A 14,953-nucleotide genomic window follows, 5' to 3' on the forward strand; every position below is an offset into this window, starting at 1 on the left:
ATTAGTGTAATGCATTGCGTGAAATAACTTCTACTTACGCATTATTTTGTTAATTCAAATTCACCCTCAAGCTTGCAAGACATTAGTCCTTTTTTGTCCAACCCAACGCGGTACTCCTCCTAAAGAATTACGCATACCTCTTTCCCCCTGTTTCCTTTGTTAACCACGCACGCACGCACACACACTTGTCCTGATCCTGAGCAGGCTGAGATTGTATTTGTATAACAGCGGCGCTCGTTCGCGTGCCCCGTTTACTTTCACCCCGTACTCTGTTTCATCGCGTGAGACCCCCGGCGCTTAGCTTAGAAAGGGAAGGACTCGCCCCCTTGGCTCTAAAACAAAACGACGGAATTTTAGAACCAGGACGAACGCTCACTAGTACCCCCTAAAGCGCCAGCCGAGCGAACGTTCATTCAAGCGCCGACCACGAACGAAACGACAGCTTCGCCATGTGCTGCGGCGCCGTTAGGCAGGCAATGGCCATCAACGGAAAAGTGTGCCTACCATAGTGGAAACGCTCCACCCGGGAACACGTGTCTGTGTGCACCCGTGCTGGGTTAAACTGTGCGGTTAAAGTGAGTGTGGAGTTAAGATATTGTGCGCCAACCTTCGATTGCTTCGATTCTGCTCTCGAGATTGTCGATTCGTGTTCGATACGTAACAACCATTGAACCCGCACGAAGCAGAAGAACGACAAGCCAGGTTTGCAGAATTGGTGCCGCGACGACGGTTTGTTTTCGTGCGCCCGTTTTCCGTCGTCAGTGTGCCGGATTGTGTGTTTGGTTGTTTGTTTGGTGAACCTGTGCCGCGCGTTGTTTGGTAGTGGTGTGGCGGCCCTTTGGGTCTGGGGCGGTGCTGTCCTGTTCGTGGTCTAGATTCGAAAATTTGTACCAAAAGAAACCCACTCACCCAGGACCCCAGGAGTGACGTCCCAGTTTCGGGTGTGCTACGTGCAAAAAGTTTCGGTGCGGTTCAGAGTGCGGAGGGTGCCGCAAAGCGGGCGGGAGAAAGTGAAATTTCGCCATGGTAACAGTGTCGACGGTTCCGAGCCGAACCTTCACCCGGTTGGTCCTGCTGCTGGCACTGCTGTGCCGGGGCGGGCTGGGTCGCGATCCACCGACCGTCACCATCCCCGACCAGGGCACGGTGATGGGCATGTACATGAAGATGTTCCGGACGCAGCGGGTCGTCGCGTACCTGGGCATTCCGTACGCGCAGGCACCGGTCAACGAGAAGCGCTTCACGCCGCCGGTAGTGGACAATCTGCCCAGCTGGGAGGGCGTGAAGAATGCGACCAGCTCGGCGCCGCACTGTTGGCACATGCCGCGCGACACCCACCGGCGACACAACCAGCTGTTTATGGAGCTGATCCGGTCGGGCGACGACGGTGGTGGAGGCGATGGTGGCGGTGACCGGCAGTACGACGAGGACTGTCTGTTTCTGAACATCTACATTCCGGACTGTAAGTATGGTTGGAACGGGTTGGCAAAGCTGTTTTTGTGGCGGTATGTTTTGAGGACCAGCGAGAAAGGCGCAGCATTCTGTTCTTACAATGATCTTGTGAAACAGCTCATAGTGTATTATTTTTCCTGTAATCTAGATCAAAGTTAGCGTAATGATGAGGATCGTTAGATAAAAGCTGATTATTAATTGGTGAATTGCTCAAAATGTGGAAACTTATTAGAAACCAATGAGATTTAAACCAGCAATCAACTTGTAAGACCATGAAAAGATGCTACGAAAAAAGCCTTTTATTCTTAGATGACGAAAATCATTACAATTTAGAGGATATTTTAGTAGTTTTCATCTACTATATTACTGTTTAACATTCCTACGATACACTATTTCGCTACTCCACAACCGGTAGAGCGTACGGTGGATAGAGTGACACACTTTTACGTTGAACATTGAACCCGTCGTACCTTCCAACGAGACGAAAACTAACGTTGGCCAACTACTTCGCAAACCAAACGTGGCTCTCGGCATCGAGTAAAAGAATCGAGCGGGAAAACGACCACATGCCACAGCACACGGGTCCCGCAACGGGAGGGGAAATCATAAATCCCACCTTTTGCCTTCGCGACACAACACACAAAACCGTTGACAAAAGACGCCGTCCGAGGAAGACGCAATGAGTGGGTAGAACATAATAAAAAGCGAGTAGCCAAGGTGCCAGCCACGCGGTGGCTTTTTCCTTGAACGGAGTCAAATTTTCATTTTATGGCCATTGACTTCCTGCGAAGAGCAATGTTTTACTGTTGTTGGCGGTTGGATGAAATAAACCAAAGCTACTAGCTAAGGCTAGCTGTAGGGCCCTTACGTTGTAGCGGTGCGTTGGCCGACAAAGCGAGTTCTTTCCCTCCATTTGCATGGGCCATTTCGCTGCCCGATGCTATTGCTCTTGAGTGCACTTTTTGGTGAAAGCATACTGGGAGCGCTTTGAGCTTTGCTGGGGACGTTTCCTGTGGTGCCGGTCGTCCCGGCCTGACCACAGTAAAGCCTGGGACAAAATGGGGAAAACACATGCATCGTTGTGTGATGTGTTTTGTGTGTGTGTCTTTGAGTTAGCTAACGTTAGACACCGAAACCATAAATCGTAATGCATCAAAAATATAGTGCAGTGGAGGATTGGTTTTCCCTAATGTGCAATGATTTATGAAGGTGTTTAACGTTTAACGTTAAATAGTTACCTACTTTCAATTTTTAAACTGTTAACTACCAGGCGTCTCCATCATACACGTTTACATTTTATTTAGTTCATTTTGTAAGCGTGTTCCAATGTTTATAATGAAGAATGTGGCATTATTATCGTACTTATATATGTTAAAATTATAATTGACGCGAATGAAAACCTTAACACAGAAAGGAATGGTAGAAAAGGGAGCACAAACCAACAGGGAAAACAGCGCTGTCGACAACGTGAGTGATGGTTACCTATCGCAGAACTATATCAACAGTATGCTAATCATCACTCAAAATAGACCTGCTTGAACCTATGAAGCATTACATTTCTAAAGAGCGCCCTTAAGGGTGTTCCTCCTGCTAGACAAGCATGTGCTGATAAGCATCTTGCTAGCGAGTTTGCGCCCACTTTTACCTACAACATCACTAATTCGTAGCCTCGGTGACTTTATCATCATAATTATAGATAATTCAAACGATGGTCGAGCATCAATTTGCGATGATAAGGAATAATCTATTCAAATGGGGATTGGCTTAGTGTATGAAATGTTGTATGTTTGTACCTTCTTGCAAATAAGGAACAGCGTTGGAGCTTTGAATCATTTGTGTTTCATTTCTTTTCAAACCACACTGCTAGTTCCAATGTGCATAACATAAGCCTCGAAAGCTCCAAAACCCATGCAATAAAAATCATGAAGAGTGAGGAAATCACCATCCTGCATGGCACTATGCCAAGCCTAATGACCCTTCCGGCAATTATTTTTGCAATAGGTAACCCACTCATCAAACGGTCGCTTTTCAAGAGGCACATTTCTTTAGCAAGGAACACCTAAACTCCTCGCTAAACAAATTAGGTCACACGTAAACCTGAAATGGGTTAACCATAAGTGGAAAATTAGAGACCGCACTAATTTCTTGCTTTCATGCTCATTTTCTCACACAAAAGTGTAGTAAAGCCAGGACTATAACGGACCAAGAGGAAACCAATAGGAAACCAACACGAAAGACATCGATGGAAAATCATTCTAGCACGGTGTTACCACGTGAAGAAGTAAATGCAATTCGCCATTGAATGAACTGCTCGAAATACAGTTGCAACAAATACTAATGCAGCAACAATATACAGTCGTAGAAACAAAGCAAAATAATGATAACATCAATTCTAACCTACATTTTGAATGAATAGACGAAACAACAACAACAAAAAAGAGAAAACATGTACAAAACAACTGTAGGCGGCAAAACTTCTACGCGCTATTCTATTCAACTGTCAAAACTGTCTTTCCTTTCGGCTTGGGGTAAGCTTTCCGCTTGCAAAATATGCAAACCACCGCCTGCTGCTAGTTTCACGAACACGCTGCTACGAGGGCGAAAAAAGTAGGCCCCTTTCCCTGGTGCAAAATTCAAACACCTCCATTGTGCACGTGTGTAGAAATGGATCAAGGGGAGGGGGAGGGGGGGTCGTGCAAGGAGATAGGATAGTGGTGGGGAGCATTAAAGCAGCGTTGCTAAGGAATGGCGGAATAGGTAATCGATTTCCATGTGGCAAGAAGAATTGTTTTTCTTTATTGCATTGAGCGGTGGGTGTGGGTCCCCCCACTGTGTGGGTTCAAATGCCCAAATGTTGGCACTCACAAAGTGCACGTTTGAAAGTTTTTTTAATAGCTGCAGGAATACCTGGTTTTTGGTTGTTGCTAACAGTTCCGATTTACTTTGTTATTAATTGTGAGTTTGATAATAGACTTGATCTTTGCTATTGTGATAATGGGCAGAACAGAATATTGAATTTTATCTCAATAAACTATTGCTTTAAAAAGCAAACAAAAAAGCCTACAAATAAAAGATCAAAAGGCCTTTATTCTAATATGTTGGTGCAGTTGAACCATGTTGTTATAGTCGGGATTCAATAGTTAAAAGCCTTCTAGTTGGCATGCTTGAAAAATTCGCTTAAATCCCTCGCTAAGAAAAAGTCGGATTTATTTTCTATGTAGAATTCGTGCCAATCAATAGCTACGATCCCAATGATAGTAAGCAATCGAAGTGCAAATAGTGAGCTCCGTAATAGTAATTTCAGTAATTTTATTATTATGGTCTAACAACTTGGCTTGACGTTATATCTTTTTTTATCATTTTTGTTTAAATTAAAACAATCCTTTTTTCCTATGGTAATTTTTCATTCGGTTTAAGGTCCCAATGAACATAATCGCAGCTAAAACCATCGTACTCAGAATCACCAAATCTACAACAGATTACAGCATTATGCAAGCCTGCTCAATTAAACTGCTGGCTTAATATGCTAGTAAGAAGAAACTCTTAATGAAAATGGGTATAAGAGAACCTCGGTTTGACATTGAACCTGTTTGTTGCGGTCAAGAAGTACATCATCACGCGCACTCAGCCGCATAAGTAATCGCATCAGTCGATCCTTACATCAATCAGCGAGCCTTTTTCCCTAACACATACAGTACAATCCCCTAATTATGTACATTTTTGCCGGCGGGCTTATATAACCGACCGATTGACCCTGAACTCACCGTGGGTCATAGCATAGAATGTAGCACTCTTAACAACACCTTCAGCCAGCAGACGTTGCTGCAGATGGATGAAGCAGATTCATTTTATATATAAAAAAAACAATGCACACACACACAAAAGCCAAACATTTAATCATTTCTCTTTGCAGTGATTTTGTGCAGTGTGGTACAACAAAAAAGAAGAACGCTTTAGAGGTCAAAAAGAGAGCGTCGAATCCTTTTTTAGCTTTAGCAGCTTTTTCATACTTCTGCCTTTTCGTCGCCCCGTAAGACGATCATAAAAATGGTAATAAGATCGTCTGATTTACGACACGAACGGCAGCAATTACCGAGAAGCTGGTTGGGATGTGTTAAAATAAAAACCCGCCAGAAAACCGATGTGTTAATACCAAAGTAAATAACACATCCGGAGCCGCCGAACTGCCCGAAACCTTCGGGATTCTCACCTTCTGATTGGATCGAATGCCCGATTTGAAGGTCATACCACGCTTGCTATGATTCCTTGCGCAGGGGGGGGGGGGGGGGTGAAAACTTTGACTTCAACCCCCAAAGACCCGCAAAGTTACAACGGAACGCCATCTAGGTGGTGGGAAAGCACGCACATTCAACACCGCTTCGCCCGGTAATTGAATCTTTATCGAGGACTCTTCTATGTAGTACTACCTCTTCGATTTCTCAAACCCTTAGCCGAAGTAGGGAGTTTCCAATAATTGAGCTGCCAAGTGAACAGCAAAGGTCTGTTCTGCGCTGGGAGCGTATCGTGCGTGAGCTTCACCCCTCCACACTACCAGTGTAATTGATTGTAATCGGTTGTGGTTTGGTGAAAGTTTTAATTTCTTTACAACTCCAAACGCTGATGGGGGGGGGGCGGGCGTGCCGTGTGCCCGATGGACGCGCGTTCCCTTTTGTCAGAAAGCGGATGTTTAGTGCTCAGCTAATTGTTTGTGCGTGAAAGAACAACTTTAGAGCGTATCGAAAGTCGGGGAGAGGAGCTTGGATTCGGTTCGGTTAGATGGATTGCCAAAAGAGCATTAGCAAGCAAATCAATTAGATCAATCACATACTGTTATACGTACGTGTACGTGCACTATAAGCTAAGCTATTCTGCTCTCTTAGGCGGTGCCGTGCACAGTAGACATTCACTAACACAAAACAACAGAACCTTTCATTTTGTTTTGCATCCCCATCCACGCATCCTTGGATCGAACCACTTTCTCCAAAGCAATCCCCGATGTACGGTGCTGTGTGAAATGCGGTGCCATCTCACTTTCAAGGTTGTTCGGAAAAGAATTTAAATATGACGTGCCGTAAAACGGTTCCCCATATGCATACACACAATAAAATTACTTCGAAAACAATTTCAGCTGCCTTGCTTGTTTGTGGAGTGGCTAGTGCCGCAACAATATCGCCACCAAGCGGCAGTCGTTTTCGCTGCTGGCTTGCTTGTTCGCTCGGTGGGGCAATATTTCACGTTAACCTTCGACGGCGAGGAAGCGTCGTCACGATGGCTCAAGCTGACATTTATGAGATTCTATTAGACCTTCAAATTTATATGTGCCTAGCGTAATCGAAGTTGGTGCTAGTGGTAGCTCCCGTACCACACCTTGTACCGGTTTTTTTTTTATTTTTTGGGAGTGTTCTTAGCGGTTTTGTACCGTCCTTCGGCACACGGATGAATCATGGCAGTTTCCGGAAGGGGAAAAACCGTCGCAGGTTGCCTACCTACAAAAGACAGATTACCCCGAAGGAACACTGTGCCCTACCCGTTTGTTTGTGGTCGACGGTTTAAGCGTGTGTACAGCAAAGAACGTGTATGAACGGGGGGAGGGGAGTCTTTTCTCCGAAATCGATATGCAAATCGGTGGGTTTACATCGCTTAATGCTACATGAACGCGAGGAAGGTGGATGGGAAAATATATAAACAAAAGCACATAGCCAAAGCGTCTTGGCGATGGTGAGGGCAGGGTAAATAAATATGCAACATTTAGGTATGTTAACACATTCGAGGGATGTGTAAATTCATTATAATTAGATTAATATATCTTAGTTTTAGCTTAGTGGAGGACTAATGAAGGAAATCACACTATAATCCGATCGCTAGTTTATCGTATTGAACAACGCTGGTGTTATACTGTTGTATAAAATAACCTCCCGCGTATAACAGTATAACAGTACAGAAAAGTTTTCGAAGGTGGCAAAGAGAAAATACATGAATGAATGCATCATATTCATAAATAATCGTTTTCTATAGACATCAATTTAACAAAATTTCTATTATTCGGACACTAGTTGCTGTAAGTACTGCAACATTGTACTAACATACATATACTAAATACTTACCTACTTTTCAATCGTTGTTATACTTCATAGTTAATCACTCTATGCGATGATTGTAGCATGATTTCATTCTCTATAGTCGTAAATTTCTCTGTTTAAACTACACCAGTTCGATTTCTTTGCTGCATTTGTATTGTTCTGACTGACACTTCGCTATTCCGCAAATTTATCATCATCAGCCATCATCATCGTTCCATTCGAATTACTACGATGCGCGAAAATGGCAAAGTGGCATTCGACAGTGACAGGATATCCATCAAACTTAACCTCATTCGCTTAGTTAAGCGCCATTTATTCATTTCCGGGCCGTATCGGTTGGATCAATCATCGATGGAGCCTTCCTACTAATTGACTATGAAATGACAGTTAATTGTAATCTCTGATAAGACACGATTTGCAATTTTGTCTCACCGTATTGAGTGTGTGGGATCGTTTGGTGTAATTCCCAAGAACTGTGTTGGTTGTATGTGTAGTTGTGTCGTTCTTAATGTTGTTGGTTCTTCCTGTCCCGTGGTTTAATCGCGTGACTAAGTTAATTGTGCTCCAACGTCGTTACCGAACGCATGCGGGCGTTGGAATGGGATCGGTTTCTACCCCTTCTGTAGCTCCGTTGACCCTAAGAAAAGCTCCTTACGGGGCAGCGTTATAGTAGATTCGTACTGAGGGTAGGACACTGCTGTACGAGATGATTTCGTTGGCAACTTGGACGTCCACCGTTGACCTAATGAGCGTACCGAATGGCACGTGTATATTAAGGACTATCGCGTTTTTATCATTGTAAGAGCGTGTTTGACCAGTTTCAACACTCCTTGCATGAAGCGTGATTTAAAAGGGTTCTAAAATAGGGTACTTGAAGTGGAATAAAGACAGTGTTCATCGCGTCGGTCCATTGTTGTTTGCTTATAAAATGGAAATTAAACTAAAAAACAACAAAACAACGATAAGATGAGCTGGCAAATTGCGTCTAGACGCTGTCTAGAACCGCAAAACTCTTCGTATAACAGAACGTTGTGCGACTTTGCTACACGTCAACCATCGCATGCGTCCCACCAATCGAGCCGATAAAATGTTATATTACTCTAGCCGTAACCGTATCACAATAGGCTGCGACATACCGCACATTTTGCCCCATATTTGCTGCCCTCCGTAAAACACTTCTCAAACCGCACGTACTCTACCCATGGTGGGTTCCATTGAAACACGCAAACATCAAATTCCCAAATTCCCCACACCTGTAACGTGTCCACCGATGATGCAATGGGGTTCAGATTTTAAATTCCCTCCCATTAGCGTAACACTTACCGAGGGTGCTACAACAACAGCTTGGATGGTTGGGTATGGCGTATAATTACGGTTTGTTACGGAAATTGTCCCCGAAATAGTCCCCCCGAGGTAGGGGCCAAAACCCGAAGCGAAGGAGCGAAGTCCACCAAGGCAAGGGGGACGTCGGAGCTGTCTAATATTTAAACGGACGACAAATTCTTGCACCAAAGTTCATGCGACACACCACACCAAACGTGTCAGTAGAAGGTTTCTGCTGGTTTCTTAGTACATATCTCCCGATGTTTGCAGTATGTTCGCAGTAGTTAATGGGATTGTAATTTACAACCCTGTTCAGCAAAGTACCACTACGAATTTTAATCAAGTTTCACGTTATTTGTGGTCAAAGTTTTACATTCATTAGCTGGAATTTTGTGAGTTTCTTTGTGGTATGTACTCCCATTTTCTTAAGCAAAGTATTTGTGCCTTCATATGGTGTCGCGTCTTCAGCATTGGCTGGCAAACACCACCGTCCGGCGACTCAGACGTAGTGTCAAAAGTGAACCCTACATCAATATTTCAAGATCGGCTCGTGCTGATAAAGAGCCTGTGCCTACGGAATCCTCCAAGTCCACTGCTTGCAGAGTACCTGTCAGCTACCTTCACTACTACTACCACCACTACTACTTGGCATCGGCGTTTACACCACTAACACTGAAAGACCCCTATACACACACACACACACATACTCATACAGAGAAAGCAAGCCGCCCTCGGGTTTGCTTCTTAAAAATTACGCGACCAGGAGGTTCGATTTCCGCCGGAACGAAGTTCAACGAACTGGCGTCGGACGCGGTCGGACCAGTCGGGCACTAGGTTAGTTTCTCGCCCCTCTCTGTGTGTAACTTCTTCACTTCGTGTACACGCGAGCATGATTTTGCAAACTCACCAACATTGCCGTTGTGGTGGCGGCACGGTCGCTTTTTTTGAGGCTGTATTGTTGTGGCTGATTTCGCGGTATAACGCCACCGAGGATACATAATTTATATCACGTGGCACTACTATGCCCGTAGTGGCCCGTAGTGGAAGTAGAAAAGTGGAACAAATTAAGGGCCACCACCAGCACCGGGGTTTGCCGCCAGTTGTTTGGGTTGTGTTTGTGTGTTTGAGGGGGTTGTTTGGGAAAGCGTTCAACTGCAGACACAAAGCACTGTCAATGGGCAAAGAAGACCTAGACGATTAATCAAACGATCGAATCGTTCGATGACAAACTGTCGATAATTGATAAGTGAGCGAATCGAATCGTGCTTAGAACACGATTCATGGTGAGCCTACCACAAATTGTTGCTATAATTAATCATTACAGTATTTATATTGGATTCTAATTAAGCTCATCAATCAATTAAAATGAAGAATTCATTTATTTATAATTTCAATAAGATCATTTATGCCTAGCGATCCAAAGGATGGAAGTCAAACTGTCAGTTTTTTATTAGTGTATTATATTTCTTAGTAGATTAGTTGATTTTAGGCTCTTCTTAGTTCGTAGTAGATTCTTAATTCGTAATGCAATTATCTATAAAATATATTAGTCATCCTCATTTAGTAATGATTTCCTATTACGAATAACAACCCTGGAAGGCATACAAACTGTTACCGCCTTGAGCAGGCACAGGCACAGTCGTTAACTCGCACGACTTAACGACATAGGTTCAAGCCTCATATGGACCGTGATATCCAATAAGTCTCCAAAGCCTTACAAACCGGCATGAGCGGCATAGGTCGTTACGCTAATAAGAAGAAGGGCCTCATTCTGAAGTCGACAAGCTCTAGATCTCCCTAGGAACTTGATATTGGCTCCCTAGGAACTTGATCATCGAAATGTTATCCTTAAGTATCCTTAATTCGTAATGCAATTATCTATAAAACATATTAGTCATCCTCATTTACTAATGATTTCCTATCACGAATAACAACCCTGGAAGGCATACGAACTGTTACCGCCTTGAGCAGGCACAGGTACAGTCGTTAACTCGCACGACTTAACGACATAGGTTCAAGCCTCATATGGACCGTGATATCCAATAAGTCTCCAAAGCCTTACAAACCGGCATGAGCGGCATAGGTCGTTACGCTAATAAGAAGAAGGGCCTCATTCTGAAGTCGACAAGCTCTAGATCTCCCTAGGAACTTGATATTGGCTCCCTAGGAACTTGATCATCGAAATGTTATCCTTAAGTATCCTTAATTCGTAATGCAATTATCTATAAAACATATTAGTCATCCTCATTTACTAATGATTTCCTATCACGAATAACAACCCTGGAAGGCATACGAACTGTTACCGCCTTGAGCAGGCACAGGTACAGTCGTTAACTCGCACGACTTAACGACATAGGTTCAAGCCTCATATGGACCGTGATATCCAATAAGTCTCCAAAGCCTTACAAACCGGCATGAGCGGCATAGGTCGTTACGCTAATAAGAAGAAGGGCCTCATTCTGAAGTCGACAAGCTCTAGATCTCCCTAGGAACTTGATATTGGCTCCCTAGGAACTTGATCATCGAAATGTTATCCTTAAGTATCCTTAATTCGTAATGCAATTATCTATAAAACATATTAGTCATCCTCATTTAGTAATGATTTCCTATTACGAATAACAACCCTGGAAGGCATACAAACTGTTACCGCCTTGAGCAGGCACAGGCACAGTCGTTAACTCGCACGACTTAACGACATAGGTTCAAGCCTCATATGGACCGTGATATCCAATAAGTCTCCAAAGCCTTACAAACCGGCATGAGCGGCATAGGTCGTTACGCTAATAAGAAGAAGGGCCTCATTCTGAAGTCGACAAGCTCTAGATCTCCCTAGGAACTTGATATTGGCTCCCTAGGAACTTGATCATCGAAATGTTATCCTTAAGTATCCTTAATTCGTAATGCAATTATCTATAAAACATATTAGTCATCCTCATTTACTAATGATTTCCTATTACGAATAACAACCCTGGAAGGCATACAAACTGTTACCGCCTTGAGCAGGCACAGGCACAGTCGTTAACTCGCACGACTTAACGACATAGGTTCAAGCCTCATATGGACCGTGATATCCAATAAGTCTCCAAAGCCTTACAAACCGGCATGAGCGGCATAGGTCGTTACGCTAATAAGAAGAAGGGCCCCATTCTGAAGTCGACAAGCTCTAGATCTCCCTAGGAACTTGATTTTGGCATTGTCATCGAAATGTTATGTGCTCAAGATCATTGGCCGATACTGTTCAACACAGCTGCTTATATGTTAAAGTTTCTTTGTTTTAGTTGTATTAATCTGAAGTGTATGAAGGTATTTTTGGATAAAGGGTAGTATTAAGAACTCAACTAATTTGTACAAGGATTTTGTGGTCGTCATAATGGGATACTACCATCTTGGCTGTTCTGCATGTTTGTACTGGATGTATTCTATGATTACTTACGCACTAATACGGCCCTACGACCGCTTTAGTGGTCTTGGTCTACTGCTAGTGTGTCAGTCTCACGTACTTCGTCTGTTAATCTGCCACCTCAACTTGAGCCTACCATGTCCCTTCTGTGGACTCCCTTAAACAGACTTAGCAAGCTGGGTTCGTTTCTGTGGTAATTAGATTAATTTTTAGATGTCGACTCGTTGTGGATCTCATCGATTGAGTCGACATCTAGATTTTGGTATAATATTAAGAGGAAACTCGATGTTTGATTCATTTTGAAATGTTTGATAATTAATTAATTCTTACCATCTTCTCCTTTCATGCCCCCCTCGCCCCTCCTCTCCCGGACAGCAACGATGCCAACGGACGGGTACTCGGTGCTGGTTACCTTTCCGACCGGCGACTTTGACGGCGACACGCCCTTCACGTTAAATCCATTCCAGATGGTGTTCAAGCAGAAGATCATCGTCGTGACGGTGGCCTACCGGTTGGGCATCTTCGGGTTCTTCACCAGCATGGACGGGGAGGCACCGGGTAACTTCGGCCTGATGGACCAGTCGGCCGCGCTGCTCTGGATCAAGCGCAACATCCGGCTGTTCAACGGGAACGAGGGTTCGGTCACGATCATGGGCCACGGTACGGGGGCGGTCTGCGTCGGTCTGCACCTCACGTCCGGCGACTGGACGGACGACATGTTCCACAAGGCCATCCTGATGTCCGGCAGTCTGCTGCTCGACTCGAGCGTCCGCACCGCCAAGCAATATGCATCCTCTTTGGACGAGCTGGCGACCGCCTTCGGGTGCTTCCGTCGGCCGACCACAAAGCTGATGGATTGCTTGCGGCGAGTCGACGCACAGATCCTGGCCGAGAACTCGCCCCCCATCGACTGGGGCCCGGTCATCGACCAGGGCCTGAGCAACACGACCACACCCTTTATCCCGGACCACCCGAACATGCTGGTGCATCAGGGCAAGCTGCGCCGGGTGCCGCTGCTGATCGGCCACACCGACATGGAGGAGGTGCTGGAGCTGACGATGGGCGACATGCTCGAGCACGGGCTGGGCGCGGAGATGTTCGACACGCTGCTTGGCGACGTCGTCATGAGCGATCTGGCCGAGATGGAGTTCAACGAGACGCTGTGCGGCGGCAACATGGACATCGTGATGGAGGCGGTCCAGTATCAGTACAAACCGTACCCGCCGACGACCGAGCCGCTCGCGCTGCGCCGGAAGTACATCGAGTTTGCAACGGAGCGCAAGTACGTCGCGCCGACGATCGAGCTGGCGATGCACATGAGCCAGCAGGCGGACACGTTCGTGTACCGGTTCGACATCAAGCCGCGGACGGCCGCCGCACTGAAGGACGTGCCCGAGTGGGTCGGCGTGCCGCACAACTTCGAGCTGATCTTCCTGTGGGGCCTGCCGTACTGGCTCGCCCTCGCCGACCAGATGCAGTGGGACAGTGCGGACAAGCGGGTGGCCGACATCGTGATGACGCTGTGGGCCAACTTTGCCAAGTTCACCAACCCGACGCAGGTGGGCGTGTACATCCGGTGGGAGAAGTTCACCGTTACCGAGCCGGGCGTGCTGATCATCGACCGGTCGTTCAACATGAGCGACCACACGACGATGAGCTTCGATGCGGTCAAGTTCTGGAACCACTACTACCCGAGCGTCATCAACTTTGCCGCCCAGTGCTGCAACGCGACGTACAACGGGGCCGAGCGGGGTGCGCCACTGAGTGGCAGCCTCGTGGCCGGGCTGCTGCTAGCCAACCTTATCCTGTTACAATCATTCGTTCACCTGCACTCGCGGACACACGTTGCCTCGCGGACGTAGTAAGGGTACGGGGGGTGGTGCTGAAGATGGTCGGCGTTTTTTTTGTAATAAATCACTCTCCTGTACATAGCGGAATTGGGTGGGCGGGTGGGTGGGTTGCGAACCTAGGAAGTGTGCCTGCGTACGAGAATGGGGGTTGCGTTTCGTTTTGTTCGGGTTTAGTTTTTCTAGATGAAACCGTAGGCAAATGGCGTAGGCTTTTCCGTTGTTGTCTAGCTAAAATATTATTTACTTTTCCTACAATCCGAAACTGAAACAAGTTGACAGAAATATATATGTACAAATAAAGCAAAGAACTTACATGTGATTTAATTGTTTGGATTGGTCCGTATTACCAAGTTAATTATCTAAATGGTAACAATAACATAGATATTTTTGTCGAATGTAGTTCATTTCCATGTCTCCACTTTTTAAACAATTATAAGTTACCCGTTCGAATTAGATCAAAATTATTCTTTATCGTTGAACTTTTTATTAGTACAGGCGGTCCCCGAGATACACGGTTAATGGGGACCGAAAACGGCCACAAAATACAGCGTATCTCGAATTTCCGCGTAAGTCGAATCTCGTGGTTTCCAGCTAAAATATCAGTAATGTTCGTGTAATTTTGCAAGTAGGGGGAGGTTATAGTTACTTTATGAATTAGTTGATATGATTCTTACTGAATATAACAGTTTTAAACCATTTGAAATAGTTTTTAACATTCGATCAAAACGGAAATTATTTGGCAATTTAAAATTGATGTGTCAAATCAGTACAATTTGCTCAAAGAATTGTCAAATTTTGAAAACCGCGTATCTCCGAATCCGCGTATAAGAGGTACCGTGTATCTCGGG

At 45.2% G+C, this 14,953-nt stretch overlaps 1 protein-coding gene across 1 annotated transcript; it reads left to right on the forward strand.

Moving 5' to 3' along the window:
* Positions 1-250: 250 nt before the first annotated feature.
* LOC1270129 (acetylcholinesterase-1) lies at positions 251-14,429 on the forward strand. Its single transcript, XM_308801.4, has 2 exons — positions 251-1,462; positions 12,631-14,429. Exons 1-2 carry the CDS (start codon positions 1,024-1,026, stop codon positions 14,115-14,117), a joined length of 1,926 nt encoding a protein of 641 aa, XP_308801.4. The 5' UTR covers positions 251-1,023; the 3' UTR covers positions 14,118-14,429.
* Positions 14,430-14,953: the final 524 nt, after the last annotated feature.

The sequence above is a fragment of the Anopheles gambiae genome, chromosome 2 (assembly GCF_943734735.2).
Source record: "Anopheles gambiae chromosome 2, idAnoGambNW_F1_1, whole genome shotgun sequence".
Taxonomy (NCBI): domain Eukaryota; kingdom Metazoa; phylum Arthropoda; class Insecta; order Diptera; family Culicidae; genus Anopheles; species Anopheles gambiae.